The 21,110-nt window shown below is 44.3% G+C and overlaps 1 protein-coding gene across 9 annotated transcripts in view; it reads left to right on the top strand.

Moving 5' to 3' along the window:
- Positions 1-21,110, top strand: part of TBC1D1 (TBC1 domain family member 1) — a 227,292-nt gene that overhangs the window by 182,801 nt on the left and 23,381 nt on the right. For all 9 annotated transcript variants that reach the window (XR_010942955.1, XM_067735709.1, XM_067735712.1 and 6 more), the window contains 3 exons: positions 7,379-7,564; positions 13,461-13,622; positions 17,888-18,046. Coding sequence is in view for 8 of the 9 variants with exons in the window: in XM_067735709.1 (XP_067591810.1) it covers positions 7,379-7,564; positions 13,461-13,622; positions 17,888-18,046 (507 nt within the window). In the remaining variant the exon portion in view is untranslated. The remainder of the gene's footprint in view (positions 1-7,378; positions 7,565-13,460; positions 13,623-17,887; positions 18,047-21,110) is intronic.

The raw sequence follows: 21,110 nt of genomic DNA on the forward strand, positions 1-21,110 counted from the left end.
CGGCCCCCCCCAACACCCCCCCCCCCCGGCTCCCCAGGAGCGCCCGCTGTACGCCTTCCCTTCAGTCATCTTCTCCGTGCCTCTGTCTGGCTCTCCTCCCTGGGCTTCCCCCCACCCCCCGTCCCTGCCCTGCGCCTTCCTGCTTCCCCTCGAGCTGTGAGCTGTTGTCACAGCTCCTCGCCATGCTGAGCCTTGGAAACTCACCCCAGATGGCTAATTTGGGAGGGCATAGGGATAAAGATCTGCAGGGCTCTTGCTGCTGTTTTTAGTTTCTGCATTTCTTGTCTGTTTTCTTAAAAAAAACTTGTGTGCCTGCCTCCCCATTACATCCCCTCACCACCCCCACCCCGCTGCACCCCGTCTCAGGCAGAGTTAGGCTCGCTCTTCTGTCTTCAGAGCTTATCCCCCAACCCTAGCACTTTTTCACATGTTTCATAATAGCCCTTCACTTGTCACATCCACCAAGCTCTCCATTCCCTGCTGACCGGGGTATCTTTCCAATGCTAAAGAATGCATAAATGAAATACATTTTCTTTTGAAAACTGTAAAAACCCCAAATCTTCCATGATTCCCACTAATTAATACCTAAAGGAACCAGGCAGTCATTGCTGTCTGTAGTCTGGGCCTGACCATATTCTTCTCTTCTGTTTGCACGTGCACCATCTGGTCATTAGCAGAATGGGTCCGTGCATGATAACTGATATTCACCTGCATGCCCCGTGATGCTGCTCCCTTTACCAGGCATGGCGCCCGTCATTTCCACCTGTCTGAATTTTACTTGTCCTTAAAGAACAACTACCAGTTCCTAAAACCTGATGCTGATAAGAAGAATGATAGCTGACATTTTATCGAATGCTTGCTATGTGCCAGGCTTATCTTTTTTTCCACGTTTGCCTAATTAATGCTCACACTAATCCTCTGAGAGACACTAGAATGCAGATTTTGCAGGTGAGGATACAGGTATAAGGTGTTCAAACCACCTGTTTGAGGTTAAGTAGCTAGATGAGTGGTGGAGCAGGGATTTGATCGCAGGTATCTGGCTCCAGGGCCTATGCCCTTGACCTGGTACACAGGAGAAATTCGTTTTCTTTGCTGAACTTCTAGAATACTTTCTTTGTATTTCTCAGCACTTGTGTACTTCTCCCAATCACCCTGCTTGAAATTTGAGGGACTGTGGCGTGTTCATATCTGGATTTCTAGCAGCAGGTGAAAAAAACTTAGAAATATTTCTTTTAAAAAAAGAATATTATTATTTAAAAATTATGTTTTCCTGTAGCTAGACCATGATATAATGCAACTGTAGAAAAATAGCAAGGTTATTGTTTTGGGGTTATTTTCCATAAAACATCCAAAGTAGTCAGAGTAGAGTGTGGAGAGATCTCGGGTAAATGAATCTGTGTGTTTATGACTTTTCCATGTGCCTCTGCTGTTTCCCAGGCACGGGATACGGCAGGGACCGCAGAAATCTCTGCTCTCCTGGCATCTATGTTCCGCTGTAGTAGAGGTAAAGTTTGCACTTTGTAAACAGTTTGACGGCATTCATTCGAGGATTGCCTATTTCTTTCTTAAATCTACACATTCATTTTACTTTGTTTTTTTAAGAAATTTTCTTCAGCTGTTGGTAACAACAGATGCTGCAGATGTTAATCCCTGCTGTTGGTAACTTTTCTCCAGAGATTTAATGTTCAGTTTTAATTCTTGTTTCCAAGGTCTATTCATGTCGTTCAAACAGAAGTTTGAGAATAACTAGAATTTTAAACGTTTTCTTTTTCTTCTGCCATGGGAGACCAGGATTTTTCAGGAGGGATGGCGAGAGTTTTAACCTGCTCTGTTGTGGGATAACAGAAAAAAGCGGCATATTGGAGAATAAGGATCTGTCTCTTCATTTCCTTCCTGGGGCTTCTCTTTCTTACAGGGCACCTGACGCGTGATTTAATGCTGTATGTTTAAAGGGAGGAGAACTGCAGTTCCACTTTGGTATCAGTGTCTTGTGAAAACATAGGAAAGGAGCCCTGTATTCCAGACTTTGCAGAGCCGGAGGCTGGACAGATGTGAGGCCATGTGCATGTTCCTTTTCTTCCTGCCCTGTCACACCAGCAGTGTGATGTCACGCTCTTCCCCACACACATGTGTGCAGAGAGGACACAGCAGCACAGAGCAGTCAGAGGACAGTTCGGCATCTGCGATATTGACACACCAGCAGAGGTCATATTTATGACTCGATTGAGAATGTCACAGCAGTGATTTAGATGCAGGCAGTTGTCTCTTAGGGCCCCTGAATTATGGCTGGTTTTACAATTTACAATTCTTACAGTTGTCTCTTAGGGCCCCTGAATTATGGCTGGTTTTAAAATTCTTAGAACCCACTGAAGGCCATTGTTTCTGAGAGTCTACGTAATTTAAGCCTTCTACATCCTGTCATTACTGGAGATGTCAGAATAGTAAAAGCCAATCCCAGGCTGACCTGTTCCTGCAACCTGGTTTTGTGGCTCTGCAGACTTTATAAAGCTGTCTGTCGGTGCCTGTGGTCCCCACAGTTGGGGCAGTTGGTGGTGAATGTCACCTCTCACATTTTGCCCCGAGGGACTGGAACCCAAAAGGTGTACGCATTTACAGAGGTTTACAAAGAGGGCTGGGGCAGGCCCCTGCTCAGCCTCTGCTGCACTAAGGCGCGTTCTTCCACCTGAGCCCCTAGCTGGCTGCCTCTCAGCAAGAATAGAAGTCGAGGACAGAAGCCAGAGCCCCGCTGTTGTTCTGGAGATTATTAGAAACAGCAAAGTCTTTCTTAGACCACTGAGCACATCACATCCTGGGTACATGTAAGAGACTCAACAAATACTAGTGTAAATGGCTTAGGAATTATCCAAGTTCAAACAGTGAACATATTTATTACTAGAACAAGGTTCTCAGTCAACAGCTGTCCAACATTTTCACGTTGTAATCCTCACCCTGCCGCTCCATTCAACCCCCTGTGTACATGAGTACACATCTCATAAGACTGCACCCCAAACACATATGCGCACGCACATGTGAAAGAGGACTGATCACAAAGCTATAGCCTTGTCCCAAATCTGGGTCTTTTGGCATTGATAAGATTAGCCGGGCCACATTTAGAATAAACAGATTTAACTAGCCCCCTCTTGTAAATCACTAACTACTTTGTAACTAGGCTACTCTTAATATGAACAAAGGATAGTATATTTTTAAAAATTGTTAATTATAGACTATAACATCCGTAATTGTTACCACATAAAATAAACTTGGGCAAAGGGGATATATTTTACCCCTTCCCAGGGTTAGGAGAGAGTAAGTGATGGGCATTTTTTTCTGATTCAGGTTCTCAGTGGGGATGATTTTGTTCCCCCTTCTCCCCAGGGGAGATTTAGCAATGTCTGGGCATTTTTGATTGTCGCTGCTGGCGTGGGCGGGTATTATTGTCATCTAGTAGGTAGTGCCCAGGGATGCGGATAAACATGCTACAGTGCACAGCACAGTCCCCCATGACAAAGAATTAGCCAGCCCAAAGCGTCAGTAGTGCTGGGAAGGAGAAACCTGCTGTAAATTGTTAGGTTTATTTGCTGACCTTTACAGTGGATTAGCCTTTATTTAGTTAATTCAGAGGTGAAATTAACACCAGTGCCCCTAATCCATCTTTGTATTCTGCAGTGGGCCTTGGCACCCTGACCAAGATTGGGATGCGCTCTGACCATGTGTGAAGGCCTGGATTCAGGCAGCTGACAGCAGCATTTGGACTGGGTTCTAGCAGTCACAGCGAAAGAAAATGAAGAGCTTTCATGATAATAAGTGCCTAAGGTTATGTGAGGGAGTGAAGAGTAAAAATGTGATGTGGAGCCCGCTGTTGGGAGTATGTTTTGAGACCAGCAATAGTGGCATCACCTGGGCACTTAATGGAAATGCAGACTCTCAGGCTCCCCTCAGACTGAGTCAAAATCTGCATTTCAGCACGATACCCACGTGATGTTTGTGCATCTGGAAGTTAGAGGCACTGGGTAAGCATTTTTTACTTTGGAGGAAAATATACCTTGGTTCAGATTGTGGCTCTGACTCTTAGCAGAGGTGTGACCTTGACCGTGTTACAGAACCTCACTGCACCTTAGTTATTTCAGCTGTAGAAAGGGGATAACATCACCTATCTCATGAGGTGGTTCTGACACCTCTCATGTGGTTGTGATGGTTTACGGACTTTCAACAGCCAAGATGGTAAAAGAAGAAAACAAAACAAAAACAAAATAAAGGGAAAGGGCTCAGGTAGAAGACTTCAAGCTGTAGAGTAAGATTAAATAGGAATACTGACTAAAGTTCCTTTTGCAAAAGGGATTAATTTAGACTATATTGTGTTCAATAGTGAGTAATCCTAAGTATACAGGTTGTGAGGGGTGACTTGTTTTCTAAGTGTTTTGCAAGAGAACATTTTTTAATCTTTGATTTAAATCAGAACAGGTTTGCATTTTCTTTAATTTTTTGATTATAAAAATGTTTATTATCACACATTTAGAAAATACAGGAAATACAAAGAAGAACGGCAAGCACACCAATCCCAGTACCTACCTATCTCTCCTTTTATTCAACAATTATTTATCAAGCATCTGCTGGGTGCCAGGGACTGCTTGGTGTTGGACAGACCCCCGTCGACAAGGTGGCAAGGTTCTAGCCTTCTCAGAGCTTACAATGTTGAGTGACTAAATTTTGATGCATTTCCTTCCAGTATTTTTTTCTGTGCCCTTAGTGAATATGTGATAGCAAACAATAAGAGCTAATGTTCACTGTACTACTGTGTGTTGGACCCTGTTTTAGGTGGTTTGTATGGTATGTATTAACTCGGTTCCTATAACACCACTATGAGGGAGGTGCTGTTATTCCCACTTAACAGATTGGGAAATTGAGGCACAAAGAGATTAAGCAACTTGCTAAAGATCACAAAATCCATAAATGCAGAGTCTCGATTAAAAACCAGGCAGCCAGGCTCCAGAGCCTGACCTTATTAGTCACAGAACTGTACTGCCTCTCATTATACTTATAAAATTGAGATCATACAATATAGACAATTTTAATTCTTGCTTTTATATTGACCATTACACGTGAGCATCCTCCTGTAACGTGCATAAACGGTCTATTTCTTACCTCCAAAAGAAGTAGAATTTTAATTCATTTGTTTAACAGGGTCATAATGAAATAAACATAAATAAAAATGTGATGATAAGCATTTAAATGCTTACAGAGATTATAAGGCATTCTTAATGGCTTATCATTTGTTTAAAGGGTCCTGTACTTTCAAGAGGAGTTAAGGTGGACAAGTTACATTAGGAAATTAAACATTTTGTAGCTTGTACTTGATTTTGTAGCAGGAAAACAAACCCAGCTTTAGATAAAGAGCAATGGTGATGACTGTTCTATAAATTAGTCATAACATGGAATTGTGTTGGAGATGTTGAATGGAAGAGATAGTGTATTGTCTTACGGGGTGGGGCGGTTGTGAGACTCAGGTTGCCTGTGCGGGGCTTTTCACGGCATGTGTTAAGAATGCACTGTGTCAGATGAGGTCCACTTGTGTGTGGGAACTTCGCTAGTTTCATAGTGAACCGGTGGGGTGGTCTCTGTGCGTGTCCATAAGGTATTAGTGAGATACAACACTGTACCAGCAGCAGAGTGTCTGCAGTTGGGAAAGGCACAAATTCCTGAACTGTAAAGAGATTTCAACTAAGAAATAGAAATTTCAAAATTGATGGCATAGGAGACATTTGAATTGTAGGCATATCTAAATTGTAGGGGTATCTACAGAAAGCATGAACTTATTCATTGTCTCACCCTGGGCAAATTACTTGGCTTCTCTGAACCATTTCTCTTCAGGCTAATACTTGCCTTCTGGAGTTGGCATCAGGATGAAATGAGTCTGTCCATATAAAACACCTGGCATGGTGCCCAGCACTTGGTAGAGGATTTATTAATGGTCACAGTTACTCTTGGCTGTTAAGTAAGTTTTAATCTTTTTTAAAAACACCTGGCCTTATATACAACACAGTGGTTAAGAATGTACATAAAAGCCAGACTGCTTGGGTTCCAACCCTGGCTCTACGATTTTCCAGCTGTGTGGCATTGGGCAAGGCACGTGAACTCCTGTGCTTTAGTTTGCTTCTCTTTAAAACTGAATAGTTACAGTACCTACATGTTAGGGTGGTTGAGTGTTAAATAAATTATTATATATAAAACCCTCAGAACAGTCTGGTATAGAGCACTGTATGAATGCTTGCTGTTGTTATCAATAATACACTCATTAACTCAGAAGAAGATAAAGTAGTATACCTTACAAAGTAGATATCTTTGAACATTTCCTCAGCTGATGCGACTTTTGCTTATTACTATTTGATGTATAATTTGTTTGATGTTTGTGGCTCAGGTGTAGTTTTTTCAATGCATATTGAAACCTGATTTTTAAATTTGGTGATACCATTGTGTAATATCTGAATAAGCAGAATTTTCTGATCAGACACTATGTTTAAATATAAATTTTTGTTGAAAAATGACCATTCTGGCTGTGGTATATATGTGTACAGTGGAATACTATTCAGTCATAAAAAAGAATGAATTTTTGCCATTTGCAGCAACACAGATGGACTTGGAGGGCATTATGCTAAGTGAAATAAGTCAGACAGAGAAAGACAAATACTGTATGATCTCACTTATGTAGAATCCAGAAAATACAACAAACAAGTGAATATAACAGAAAGGAAGCAGACGCACAGATAGAGAACAAACTAGTGGCTATCAGCGGGGAGGGGGAATGAGGGGGAAGAGGAATAGGGCTACAAACTATTATGTATAAAATAAGCTACAAGGATATATTATACAACACAGGGAGTATAGCCGATATTTTATATTAACTATAAATGGAGTATAAGCTTTAAAAATGGTGAATCACACAGATTAGAAAACAAACTTACGGTTACCAAGGGGGGGAGGAAGATTGGGCTGAATTGGGAGGTTGGGATTGACATATATACACTAATATGTATAAAATAGATAACTAATGAGAACCTACTGTATAGCACAGGGAACTCTGCTCAGTGCTCTGTGGTGACCTAAATGGGAAGGAGATCTAAAAAAGAGGGGATATATATATGTATAACTGATTCACTTTGCTGTAGAGCAGAAACTAACACAACACTGTAAAGCAACTATACTCCAATAAAAAATAAATTAATTTAAAAAAATTGTAAAAATTGTGAATCACTATATTATACACCTTAACTTATATAATATTGTACAACAACTGCACTTAAAAAAAGAAAACAAAATAAAGAGGAAGAAAAAGGAAAAAAAAGAAAAATGACCATTCTGAAATGCCCTTTTTCCTCCCCAGATTATTCAGAGCTGGGAGAGCTTCCCCCACGATCTCCTCTAGAACCAGTTTGTGAAGATGGACCCTTTGGCCCTGTCCCAGAGGAAAAGAAAAGGACATCTCGTGAACTTCGAGAGCTGTGGCAAAAGGCCATTCTACAACAGATACTGCTCCTCAGGATGGAGAAGGAAAATCAGAAGCTGCAAGGTTGGTTTGCCACTTTTTATATTTAACAGGCCTGATGTTGATTTAATTTGTCCTGACTCTAAAGTGAAGCGTATCAGACATAAGCGTGTTATTCTTTAAAAAAAGAAAAGGCAAGGTACTCTAACATACATACATACACACGTGCATATTAAATACCTGTTACTTTTCCAAAGCAAAGTTAGTACTTTTCACTTTCTAGAGATTTAATGATAATCTCGCCAATTATATTAAATTAAATCTTCTGAGAGACATCCTTCAAATGTAAGCTTTAACTCTCTGAAAAGTGTTTTTTGTTTTCTTCTTTCTCTCTCTCCCCCTGCTTTGTCCTCAACCGTAGTCTTTGCCTGGTACTAGGTGTGAACTGATCCTACCTAAATCATTAAAGTTCATAACCTCACTCTATGTGCGTTTTTAGTGAGTGGCAGGCAACCTGAAAAATAGAGAACCAAGACTTCAAGTTAACTGAGCTGTACCTGTACTGATAACAAGGTTTTATAAGGACACACTCATTTAATCCTGGTGACAACTCAAGAAGGCAGGTATAGCCTGAAGAGGAAACTAATGCTCAGAGAAGCCCAGGGTTATGTTAGTGTCAAAATAAGCCATGAACTTTGAAAGTTTAGATTCTGTTCATTTCCTGTTTCCATAGTCATTTGAACGAATAAATATTATTTGCAAAGTAGCTAAGGAGCCGAGTTGTATGTACCCTGGGTGGTATACTGCAAAGAGCACGGGTCTTGGAGTGCAGAGAGCTGCCTGGATATAAAATAAGGAGGATTTTGGTTGGGAAATCCGAACATGCTCTTTAAAAGGGAGGCTATACAAGTAGTACACGGTGGCCCTGTCCAGAGCAATTTTGGAATTAACTTCCTCCTTGATTGTAGAGCTTCATCTTTTATTGTGATGTTTGTATAGAGCTGAAAGTTAAGACACCAAATCTGGTGAATAAGGTTCATTGTCCATATAAATATGTCATCTTTGACCAAAAACAAGAGTCAAGTACAAAGTAATAAGACCTTTTGATAAGAGAGTAGTTGAGCGGTTGGAATTGTCTACTTATGGGTGTAGTGGGCTCTCCAGTACCCAGTATTGAAGCTGAGAGAGACAGCTCATCCCATGAGGCTGCTATGGAAAGGGATGCCATGGTGAAGGGAGTTTAGAGCAGTGAATGCTAAGTTTTCTTCCAAGTCTGTGTTTCTACCATTTTCTTGTATGTTCTTGAAGGTGATTCTAAAAGCAGATGTCTAAAAGAGATTTAATAGTGATGGCATCGCTGAGTGTTCCATCGACTAAATGACAGCTTTGGAGCACAGCGCTTATAATCATGTGTATGTTGGTGGGGGTTTTTGTTGAAAAGTAAAAAGGCACTTATATTCATCATGTAGGTCATAAACCTTAATGCTTTCCCTGGCCCATCTTCTTGCAGATGGCAGCTACGGAAAATCAGGGCGTAGTTGTAAAATGGGAAGGATGCTGGCTGGCTTCTTGGGAGTGTTGGGAGGAATAGTGACTGTGACTGATGAGACAAGATCAGATTGCCACAGTGGCAAAGCTTTTGTAAAGCCATGTAAATGGTGACCAGGCAGACTAGAATGGGCAGGGAAGCGTTTCCTAAGGTACCTAGAACACCTTGCCCTTGTTCACTAGCCCTTGCCAGCATCCTCATTTGCTGCTTCCTTGTTTCATCCAGGAGAGTTCTGTCCTGTGTGGTCTCTTATTTTTACTGTTTGAATTTATTCCTCTCCTTAGCTCTGTAAAGTCCAACATATGCTTATCTTGGTGGTGAAAGCATAATAAACTTGCTAAATATCATTTAGGAAGCATTGTGTCAGTGTGTACAGTACCTGTATTGCTGAGAAAACTAATCAACAATAAGAGCCTGATCATGAATGGCCTAAAAACATGGAGTAAGTTTTGTTGGGGTGGCATGGGGGGCACAGAATCATTAAATACAGAGGCAAGATTTGACAAGAACCAACCAGGAGTGCACCAGAGAGGCAGTCATTTTATCGCTTTTTTTTTTTTTTCCAGTTACTTTTAAAGGAAGGTTAAATTGCAGCTGGAAGTGGCGCTTGCAGTTGATCAAGAATTCAGGCTGAATTGCATGCTTTTTGGGAAAGAAATGAGAGGAACATATAGGAGGGGATTCTTCCTATGGTTAAGCCTTTTTCCTGGCTTTTGAATATATGGATCAAATATTTATTACTATTCCGGGAGCACTGCATTCAAGAAAGAATCAAACCATGTCATCTAAATCTGTTTCACTTCATTGTAGACCATTGGAAGCTGAATTGTGATTTCCTCAAAAGTTAAACAGCTAATTTTTCAGTGGTGTTGGGACTGAAATGCATGGCCTCTCTCCCCGACCCTCAGGCCTCTGCAGCACCCTCTGCAAGGCCATTTCCCCCGTTATAAATGATGATGGAGCAGCCTGACGCAGGACAGCAGGGTGACTCACCACAACCATGGGTTTTGGTCAGCACTATGCTGCTTATTGGACTGAGTCATATAATTTAATGTTGCAGATAGTACATCGGCATAACGATAACACAGTGAATTTTGAGTTTTAATTGATGATCATTGAAGGTATTTTTAAAAGATTTTTCTAGTTAAACAAGTACTACACGTTGGTTATAAAAAAAAAAAATTAGATAGAGTGCAGTTTTTCGAAAATCTCTACAAGTTTGGGTGTCATTTAATTACTGAGACTCCCAGCCTCTTAGCCTTCCTTCCCTTTCTAAGTTTTCAGGAGATGGTGGCAGTTGGAAGAGCATTTTGTCCGTGAAGGCAGTTGCTAATAGAGCAGAACTGGGACAGGCAGCCACAGCACACCCTGTGCAGTGACATAATCAGACCTGAACATTATTAGTCTGCAGTCCAGGTTGTAACTCACATCCACATTCAATGGCGATTAGATGACTCTTTTGCAAAGTTACATTTTGATCTCATTTAGTCCTGGTTTCTCCTAGCCTCGGAAACTCTTAAACATGGGTTTGCAGACACTTATTTAATAAAAGAGTTTGGTCTTGTATCTCAAGTTCTTGCCTTAGAGCCTTGATGTTTGTTGCGGGGTTGCACCATCTGCCTTGCTTGATAAGGCATTTTGGAGGCCACTGGTTTAGGGAGCAGTGTTGTCAGGATACTGAAACAGCAGGCTGTTGCTTGGGCCAACAGCAAAATACATAGCTTAATAAGCCTTTTCAGCTGCATTTTCTGGCCAGATATTTCTGTTCTGTTGACTTCAGAGGAGGTTCCTCTTGTTGCTTTCTGGGCTCTTTAGTATCCAGGCGTGCTCACAGCAGAATTCACTGCCAGAGAAATGTACATTTGGCCCCAAGAGCCTTGTACTGCTTGCAGTCACTGTTTGGCAGGGCTGGCCCTGAACCTTATGTGCCACAAGGGTTAGCTCAGCTCTAATGGCATCTACTATGTGTAGATGAGAAGCTGAGAGAAATTGAGGGTTGACATTTTTAAAAAATTTGAACTCCACATACATGCAGGGAATTATTTAGCAGGACCTTGAAAATGTGTTCTTCAAAGTAAGAAGGAAAAGAATGAAGACAGAAGATGAAAAATCACAGAAGATGAGAAGGAGGCAGCAGTAGGCCTAGAGTCTCCTGGCCACCCACCAGCTAGTAAATCACCTTGGGCAAGTCCCTTGCTCACTTTGAACTTCAGTTTTTGTGTCCATGAAGTGAGAGGCTGGACGAGGGATCTCTGCAGCCCTTTTCAGCGCCATCTTTTGATGCGTTTGTACTCTTAAAGGCAGTAACTGGGTCAGTTAAGTACAGAAAACATGCATAAGATGACTAAGATCTTACTGTCAGGTTAGCATTAGCCAGATTCTTTGAGTTATTATCATTTGCTCAATTTCTAATGGGGAAAAAGAAAATATTTCATGTTATCAGCACTTGGTTTGTAAAGCAGCATTATTTCGATTTTTTTTTTGCTTTTATATTTTTGGTAATTTGTGGAGCACTTGCTAATTAGCAGACATCTTGTAGATGGTTAGTATATTTCATCTCACTTAATCCTCACAGGAGCAACTCAGTGAAATAGCTGTAATTCCTATTTAAAAAATAATCCAGGGTGCAAAAATCCTGCACCCAGCACATCCTGATTCTGCGGCCCTGGACAAAGTAATGAACCTGCTCAGCCTCGGTCTCCTCCAGAGTAAAAGTTGGGGCGGGGGAGTGGATTTGTGGGATGGGGGGAGAGCAGATTGTGCGAGGTGTGCACTGACTTAGTGTCTCTGGGACTAAGAACAACTCTTCGCCAATAAACTTAACAGCTTAGATGAAATGGACAAACTTATCGGAAGGTGCAATTTATCACAACTGAAATAAGAAGGAAAAGAAGTCTGAATGGCCCTATATCTGTCAAAGAGATAAAATTTGTATTGAGTCTCTTTCACACAAAGAAAAGTCTAGGTCCACATAGCTCCACTGGATTCTATCAAACATTTAAGGCCCCTAATCGATACCTGCCTAGTCTCAGAAAATGTGTATAATTAATCACAGCAAGTTCTGCAGTGTGGTGGAGAAAGGCAAGGGGCCCAGGCCCACTCCGCCTCCTGCTTGGGCCTTGGGGGAGGGGCTCAGTCGTCTCATCCAAAGATACCTGCCTCACAGTGTCCTGAAGATTAGAAAAATGCTACAGATGAACCTATTTGCAGGGCAGGACTAGAGACGCAGACGTAGAAAACAGATGCGTGGACACGGGGCGGGGGAAGGGAGTTGGGATGAATTGGGAGATTAGGATTGACATATATACACTACCATGCGTAAAATAGCTAGTAGGAGCCTGCTGTGTAACACAGGGAGCTCAGCTCGGTGCTCTGTGATGACCTAGGTGGGTGGGATGGGGGGTGAGTGGGAGGGAGGTCTAAGAGGGAGGGGATATGTGTATACATATAGCTGATTCACTTCGTTGTACGGCAGAAACTAACACAACGTTGTAAAGCAACTGTACCCCAATAAAAAAAAGAAAGAAAAGAAAAAAAAGATTAAATGTTACTAAATATAGCGTACTTAAGACATATAGTGTTTATTATTATCATAAAGAAGACAAGTTTACAGCTCTGCAGAAGCCTGTATGTTGGCTTATGCTGAGCTATGTATCCTACCTGCTTTCCCAATAAACTCACAGTCTAGATCGGAGATAGGTTGTGGAGTGGATATGGGGGCTGACAACGTTACCACCTTGTCTGAATAGGATTTAGTGGTTTTAGGTGGGAGTGAGGTTGTCAGTTTTAATCCTTCTTAGATCCCCTGCCCCCGCCCCCCCCCCAAGTTTGGTAATTTAGGTATAATTCTTAATGCAGCTGTAAGCTGAATAAGTTTGGTAGGAAATAATAGCTATCTTCATATATTTGAGGAGATGCCACATGAAAAGGGTAGATTTATTCTGTTCAGCCCCAGGCAGCAGAAATGTGACGAAGGGTAGAAGCTACTTAAAGGAGGTTTGGCTCTAAATAAGAAGGAACTATCCTCGGAGAGCCTATCGTAGTTTAGATGAAGTTTTGTTGAGAGCTCGTCATGCCAGGCGCTGGGAATTCCAACACATAGTTCCTGCCCTTGAGATGTCTCTGGTTAATAGGGTAGATGTGGAGATGGGTAGAACTGGATAGGTGTGGGGTGTATTTTAGCAGTAGAGCCAGCAGAATCAATTGGGGGTGAAGGACTAAGAGGAATCAAAGATGCCTCCTAGGTGTTTAGCTTCTTCCAAGGTAAGGAAGCTGTGGTGGGGCAGGAACCGTGTCTTTACCTTGGACCTGTTAAGCTGGCTTGTAGCTGCTTGACGTCTCAGCGGTGGTGATGAGCAGGCAGCTGTGCTGTGAAGTAGGAGACACGGAGCTGTAGCATTCACTAACGTGCTCTTAAATTGTCTGTGCTAGCCTCTGAGAATGATTTGCTGAACAAGCGCCTAAAGCTTGATTATGAAGAAATCACTCCTTGTCTTAAAGAAGTAACTACAGTGTGGGAAAAGATGCTTACCACTCCAGGAAGATCAAAAATTAAGTTTGACATGGAAAAAATGCACTCGGCTGTTGGGCAAGGTAAGCTTAACTGGGAATCAGTCCAGCCGGCCTCACCCCTCACTGATGACTGGGGAAGAAGTATGGAATAAAAAATAATTTTTAAGTCCATTTTCGGTGGCCATCTCTCTCCTATTTATCATGTCTTTACCTAATCTGTTTCCAGATGTCTTAGTTAATTGATGTGAGTTTCATTACCTTTCATGATTCCTCTTAATTAAGTTAATTAAGGAAACAGGAAGAAGACAAAAGAATACCTAAGGGCTTAGTTGCCTACAAACTGGGTAATGATGTGATGATAAGCTGAGTGAAATAGTAAACTGACAGTGAACTGTGTGCCTTCTATCTGGATGCTCTCGGGAGGTAACATAGTGTCCAGGCCGGACTAAAGGCAGGTAGGCTCGGGTTTGGATTCCAGCTCTCCAGTTACTTTGCAGCCCTTGAAATAAAAGACGCCGTGTGGCTAAGAAGGCCTCTCCTCTTAATGAGACCCCTAAGTGACGGAAATAAAGAGGTTTATAAACATCCCAAGTTAACGTTCGATCAAGGTGGCAGGATTTTAGGGTGTCAACTTGGGAGAAGGAGGAATAATTCTAGGGAATTTTAAATAATTCAGAGTTTACTTTGGTTTTAAAGGATTTCTCTGAAGGTATGAAGGTGTAGAAGTTTGTAATCTGGAGCGTACTTTTCTAGGCGTGGGATTGCAAAGAGGCTACCTGAGCAGTTGGCAATATGGGCCAGAAGCAAACTCTGCTCACCTTTGACCCAGCACTGCCACGTATAGAAACCCGTTCTAGAAATGAATCAGTCAAAAATGTACTGCAGTGGGAAGAGTGCAGATCGTGGCAGTGTTTAATGGCCAAAAAACAAAGCGGAACCCGAAAAACCCCAACTGCGTGACCACACGCATGTCATATTCCTTGAAAATAACGCAGTAGATTTATATTGACGGCAGTAAAAGGTGTCTGAGGTCAGTCGTTAAATGAGAAAGGACAGCGTGGCCTCATGTACAGCTGTGTATCTCCATATGTGTATATGTAGAAAGACATCCTTGACGTGTTTGCAGATAACCTGAGTTGTAGACAGGATGGCCATCCATCCGGGTTACCCGGCATAGCCCTGCTTTACAACCTGTCCAGTAATTAATAGCCTTCCTCCCCTTCGCTTTCAAAAGCTTCCCACTTTGGGTGGTGAATTATATGTTCCCTCTAGTTATGAATGGTTTTTCACTTTCTTCTTTATACCTTCTGTATTTTCAGAAGGTTTGTTTGTTTTTCTCACGTTTAAATAGTGAGCATATATTACTTCTAAAGTGAGTAAAAATTAAAAAGTATTTACATCTGGGGGGAGGGTGGCTTCCTGCCTGCGCGCCCAGTCCGCTGCCAGGTTTCTTTCTGGGGTTAGGAGTGGAGGCAAAACCGAGCGTGCGGAAGGCTGTTCCAGGTCATTCTTAGCAAACACATTGGCACCGATTTGCATGACCCTTTGTTTTTAAATCGTAAAATCTAAGCTTTCTCTTAAACACCAGAATATGTGGTACTGTCCAGGGACGGCCAATATTTTTTTCCTCCCCAAAATAAAGGTTTGATAAGATAATGGGAATGATTTAGTAATAAGGGGAAATTGTTCATCTCATAACTTGGGAAATTTCCCAGTTTGACAAAAATATTTTGTGAAAAGCCCCACTATTAATCACGTAACATGCTGACTGTTTTTCAGCCCACATTTGTTTCTAATACAGTGTGAAGTATGAGGTGTGTATGTGTCTGCACATCTCCCCACCCCTCCAGATACATCTCTGAGCAGGAATAGTAGGGAGAAAAGAAACAGAACAGTATAAAAAAGCAGATATCAGGGTGGATCAGTTTCCTGTTGCTGCCATAACAAATGATAACAAAATTGGTGGCTAAAACAACAGAAAGTTTTCTCTCTTAGTTCTGGAAGCCAGAGTCTGAAGTCAGGCCGCGTGGACAGGGTCGCCCTCGGCCTCTCCCAGCTTCTGGTGGCTGTCGGCACTCCTTGACCGTGGCTGCGTCACTTCCGTCTCTGCCTCTGTGGGCATATCGCCTCCTCTTCTTGTCTTCTCCTCTGTGTGACTCTTTTCTAAAGACATTGTCATTCTGGGTTGTGGCCTCATTTCAAGGTCTTTACCTAACTTAATTATCTCTGCAAAGACCGTTTTCCCAAATAAGGCAACATTCACAGTCTCAGGTGATCAGGACGTGGGCATACCTTTTTGGAGGCCACCACTCAGCCCACTACACAGGGTCATCCAGTTGGCTCCGAGTTAAACATTCAGAGAACGTGTAGGATGTGGTCACAGTTAAGTGTGTCCCTGTGTTTCTCCCACAGTGTAAAACCAAATTACTGACTAGCCCGTAAGTATTTCCAAGAGATGGCTGAGTGATGCTTTCTAAACAGCTCCTGTGAATCTGTACTAAATGAAATTGGCTTTCTGGTTCAGATTCACAAATGATGATTTTATTATTAATTGCCAGGTAGGAACGTAAGATATTTTCCTCAGTACCCATCTGAGTAGCAGCTTGTGTGACAGTGAGAACTTTGAGAGAAAACGGCAGTCAGTTTCCCTGGGTTGCCAGCAACGAGCTGGGGCACCTCTTCTCAGCAAGGGGCCTCTGTTTCCCCATCTGCACCATGTGCAGCATCATCGTATTTCCCTCAGCGGGTTGTGGGGATGATGTAACGTGTTCAGGATGGTGACGGCGCCTGGTCACCTCACAGGGAGTGTCAGCTGCTGCTCTTTCCCGGAGTAGGATCTGCTGTCAGAGACGGCTGGGGAAACTAGCAAACGACCTTCCTGGGTAGGCTCTCCGAGTGGCAGGGAAGGGTACAAAGGGCTCACGGTTTTTTTCTGGATGGAAAGGGAGATTAATCCCTGATTACGAGGCTCCTTTTCTCTGAAGAGCACTCCTCAGAGATGAGGAGGGTTTGATGTCTTATCCTGCCGTTTTCTTTGTCTCCCCATTTCCACGTTCGGGCCTTGTAACAACGGAATCACGAACCCAAGAATTTTGATCCAAAACAGTCACTTTTTCTAATGGGGTTTGACCTGAGTAACATCATTGACTTTAAGAGGACGTTTCTTAGTTTTAGACAACATTTTAAAATTACTTTGAGTATTTAAGTTAATCACGTCTAAAACATTAGGTAGAGGCTCTTAGATCGTTTTTCTTGTTTGTAGGTCCATGTTGAATGCCCACCAGGGCATGTTCATGCAGACTGTCCCCTGTGCAGCCACTGGCCCCTTCCTCCAGCCCACGCTTGCAGAAAGACGTCCAATCAGTATTCCAGAATCTCAGCTTTGATTTGGCTACTCCTTCCCCAGCTCAAACACATTCAGTGGCTCCCTTCGGCCACCAAATAAAGTGCAGGTTTCTTGCCCTCAGTTTTGCCTCTAGTAAAGCCCTTCCAGCCTGACTGCCACCTGCTCCCTCCTGCATGTTCCGTGTGCCCAGGGAGGCCTGTGGAAACGCTCTTGGTTCCCTTCCTCTGAATTGGCTTCTCTCTTCTTTCTCCCACTCTTGAGTCTTGGCACAAGTGAAGGAGTCCAGGAAACCTAGATCTCCTTCGTCCACACTCACCTCTTTGGATCTATCCCTTCTCTGAGTTCACTTTTGTTTTTTTAAACTTAAAAAAAATTCTTTTACTTATTTATTTTTTATTTGGGGCTGTGTCAGGTCTTAGTTGTGGCACGCGGGATCTTCGTTGGGATCTTCGTTGCGGCATGTGGGATCCTCCGCTGCAGCGTACAGGCTCTGTAGTTGCGGCACGTGGGCCTAGTTGCCCCGCGGCATGTGGGGTCTTAGTTCCCCGACCAGGAATCGAACCCACGTCCCCTGCATTGGAAGGTGGATTCTTAACCACTGGGCCACCAGGGAAGTCCCTGAGATCCCATTTTGCAGTGTCATTTTACATGCTTGCAGTTATTTCCCAAGGACGTTAGTAATTGGTGCCAGTCATAGGGGTTCATGTCATTCATCAGTTTATCGCAGAGTCTAGCACAGTCTGCACATAGTACCTAGATATGTGCTACGAAAGGTGGGGGGGGGTCAGGGGGGTGAGGGAAGAATGGCGGGGAGTGTGGAGGAAGGAAGGAAGGGAGCAAATACGAGAGAATTCTGGTTGCTTTATTTCCATTCCTATGCAGTTAATTCACAGTGGAACTAGAAGCTGGATCAGTGGACTGAAGCACAACTCGTTTTTATTGTTAAGTTGAATTCTGTACATGAAGCCCCTCTCTCTCTTTTCCACCCCCGCTTTTGAAGGTGTGCCGCGACATCACCGGGGCGAAATCTGGAAATTCCTAGCAGAGCAATACCACCTAAAACACCCGTTTCCCAGTAAACAGCAGCCAAAGGACACGCCATACAAAGAGCTCTTAAAGCAGCTCACCTCCCACCAGCACGCCATTCTCATCGACCTCGGTAAGCCTGCAGTCGATTTGACATGAAAATGGAAGTTTCACTCACTTGAAAAGTCTGAAGACACTGTCCGAGTTATTTAGTGCTCGGCCTTGAGGTTTAGCAACCAGAATTCACTGCTGAGACTTTCGATTAACAAAGCCCTGGAGTCATCACAAATGTCTTCTCAGGTCTATAAAGAAACCTCCGTCTGCGCCGGGTGGCTTATTACCTCTGCTCAGCATGGAGGGTGGCTGGCGTGGAGGCGCCAGTTCTGACCACGGTTCAGTTCAGTGACTCAGGTATTGATAGGAGGTTTTGCAGTCAACCCAAGGAACATCCTGGAAACACAGGTGTCAGAGCTGAGGCTGCGTTTAATTACAGGAGCCACTCCCTAGTCTTTACGGTTTACAAACAGGATTTATTAGAAAAATTGGAGAAAGGAGCTTGTGAGTGCACCCTGGGTGATTTTATTCTGGGAACGGGGAGGCGCCTCGTCTCTCGAGCAGTTTTAAAAACGCTAAGGTGGAAACGGTGTCTTGGGTACCTTTGCAGTTGCCACCAGTGAAGAACTTGTGGAGGCAGGCTGTAGCCATGGTGACAGAAGGCCTTCTCTCTTGTCAGCAGCCCCAGGTGGGGACATCCTTTCCTGCCTGCTCCGCCCCCAGCGGCCTCCGTCTCTGGCTCTGCTGACAGCAGGGCTCCTGGGCAACCCCGTGGGCTCCCGGCCCTGCCGCTTCTAGGGCACATGGTCCTGCTTCCAGAACATCCACCCTGGCTGCCGCCACCCCGGGGCTCCCCAGTCCGTGTTCTGGGCCCACCGGGTTCCTCCCAGCCGTGTGAGGTGCGAGCCGGATCAGGCAGTACCGAGGCTTTTCTGTCCAGCCACACAGCACTTCGTCAGGGTAGATTTCGTAAATGTCCCTCTTCAGGTCTGAGTTGAAATGTCATCTCTGGGAAGCTGTCCCTGATATAGCCTCTTCTCCCACCTTCAGGTTGGGTTAGGTGCCTCTGCTAAGCCTTGTCCCACCCTCTACACTCCCCTCAGCGTACTTATCACATTTACCATTATGACAATTATCATTAATGTTTAAAGCTAGTACTTAACTTTACCTTGGACCAAATGTTGGGTGGAGTTACTTAAAATCTTTTCTTTAATCCTCACAACACAATCAGGGAGGTGTTGTTCTATCCTTGTTTGGAGCTGAGAATATTGAAATGCAGAGAGGTTAAGTCACTTGTCCAAAGTAACACGGCTGGTGTGCCACTGAACAGTGTGACTCTAGGCCTGTGCTTGTAACCCCCCCCTCCACTGTCCCTTAGTTATGTGGCAGTGCCTTTTTATTGCCTTTCTCCCCAGTAGGATGCAGCCCTCCCTCTGTGGGCTGGACTGGGGCCATTTGCCATTGTACCCTAGCTCCTAGGACAGAACCTGTCACATAGTAGATGCTTACTAAATCTCTTGATGTTGACCGTGAGGCCCCGCACTGGCATCCCAGTCTCACGTGACCCTCACGGCAGCCTTGGAAAACTGGCCCTGTGTCCTCTTTAAGAAATGAGAAAAGTCTCTGAAGCGCAGCGAGGTCAGGTGTTGACCGTGGTCACCCAGCTGAGTGCCAGGACCTAAACCCCCTCCGGCTCTGTGCTGCAGTAGGCCCCTCCATCCCTGAGGCCCTCTGCCCAGGAGCCCCATGCGTTCCTAGGAGATGGCTGGCTGGGTGCAGGGTGATGCTGACAGGCCGTGATTGCGCCTTGGGGACAGTGAAAATGTGAGGCCTGGGGCTGGAGCCCATTTGGCCCGCTGACCCTACGGAAGCAGTTTTGTGAATTGGCAGTAGCAGTGTTTGCTCATGTGGTGAGTAACAGAAAAAGTGACATGTTCCTATCATGTGAAATGAAGAAAAAAATAAATTTCGGGTAGGAGGTTGAAAGGGAGGAAGGAGCACACGTGGTCTCTGCCCCCACCCGGGATGGGAGGAGGAGGTGGGGACGAAGTTTCCTCCTAACTCCTCTCTTCTCTCAGTTTTCTTTCAGTAAATATTCCTCATTGTTCCACGTGCAGGACTGGGCCTCTGCCTCCCGTAGCTCAGATGCAGTTACTCTTCCGCAGAGGGAGGAAAAGGCCATGTCAGCAGCACAACGGGCTCGGGGTGGGGCTGTCCCCCGGGGACCTGTGTTTGCGCAGCCACCTTCAGGCACCGCCCTGCCCAGGGGCCAGCGGCTGCCACTCCTCTAGTTGGCCTGGAGTCTGCAAGAGGCGAGATTCGGCCTTTCCTCCTTCCCAGGCGGGGCCAGGCTGCACTCACGTCCTCTCTGTCCCTGCCGTCTCCCACCCTCACCCTCTGCAACCCCGAAGGCCAGCTGCAGCCCCACGCCACACCCCGACTGCGCCAGCCTTGTCTCTGCACCTCACTTCTTTCCCAGTCATGGCCCCCAGTTCGGATGCCTTCTCAGTGCCCTCCCAAGGTCCCAGAGAAGCTGTTTCCAGCAGTGCGTTTCCCAGGTGACATCGGTGCGTCTCTCCAGGCTTCCTCCAGGGCCAGCCTTCCCTCCTCCCTTGAACTGGGAGAGCCGAATATTGGCCCAGGTCCAGCGGTGGACCAGGTGCCCTGCCTGCCAGGCTCTGGCTCTGCTGGGTTCACGGAGGCCTCGCCTAGAAGTTCCTCCAAACTTTGCCCGTTGCTTCCCCCTCACCTCTCACCAAGGTGGTATTTGCCAAGTCAGTTGTTTTGTCTGCACTTTTTAATTTAGTCTACAGTGTGACTCACTCAAGGCCCAGCAGAGGTGTGTAGGGCAGAGCAAAAACAAATCATGTTTCAGTTTTTCTTAAGAAAGTGACATCCGTATCCTGGCCAGAAGAACAGAGTGCTTATTGGTTGGAGGTATTTGGGGTTTGCAAGGATTTTTGTTTTCCTGGCTTTTCCTTTACTTTTCTGAAATTAGCTGTTAATCTAATCAGGTTTGCAATATGTTTTCCTCCAAGGAGTGAGAATAATAGACTTTGTAGTTGGGCAGTGTTTTACAGTTTGTGAACCATATTCTCTAGCTTTGCTGGATTTCAGCTTTACACGGTCCTGTATGAACTTGG

This window comes from Pseudorca crassidens, chromosome 4, assembly GCF_039906515.1.
Source record: "Pseudorca crassidens isolate mPseCra1 chromosome 4, mPseCra1.hap1, whole genome shotgun sequence".
Taxonomy (NCBI): domain Eukaryota; kingdom Metazoa; phylum Chordata; class Mammalia; order Artiodactyla; family Delphinidae; genus Pseudorca; species Pseudorca crassidens.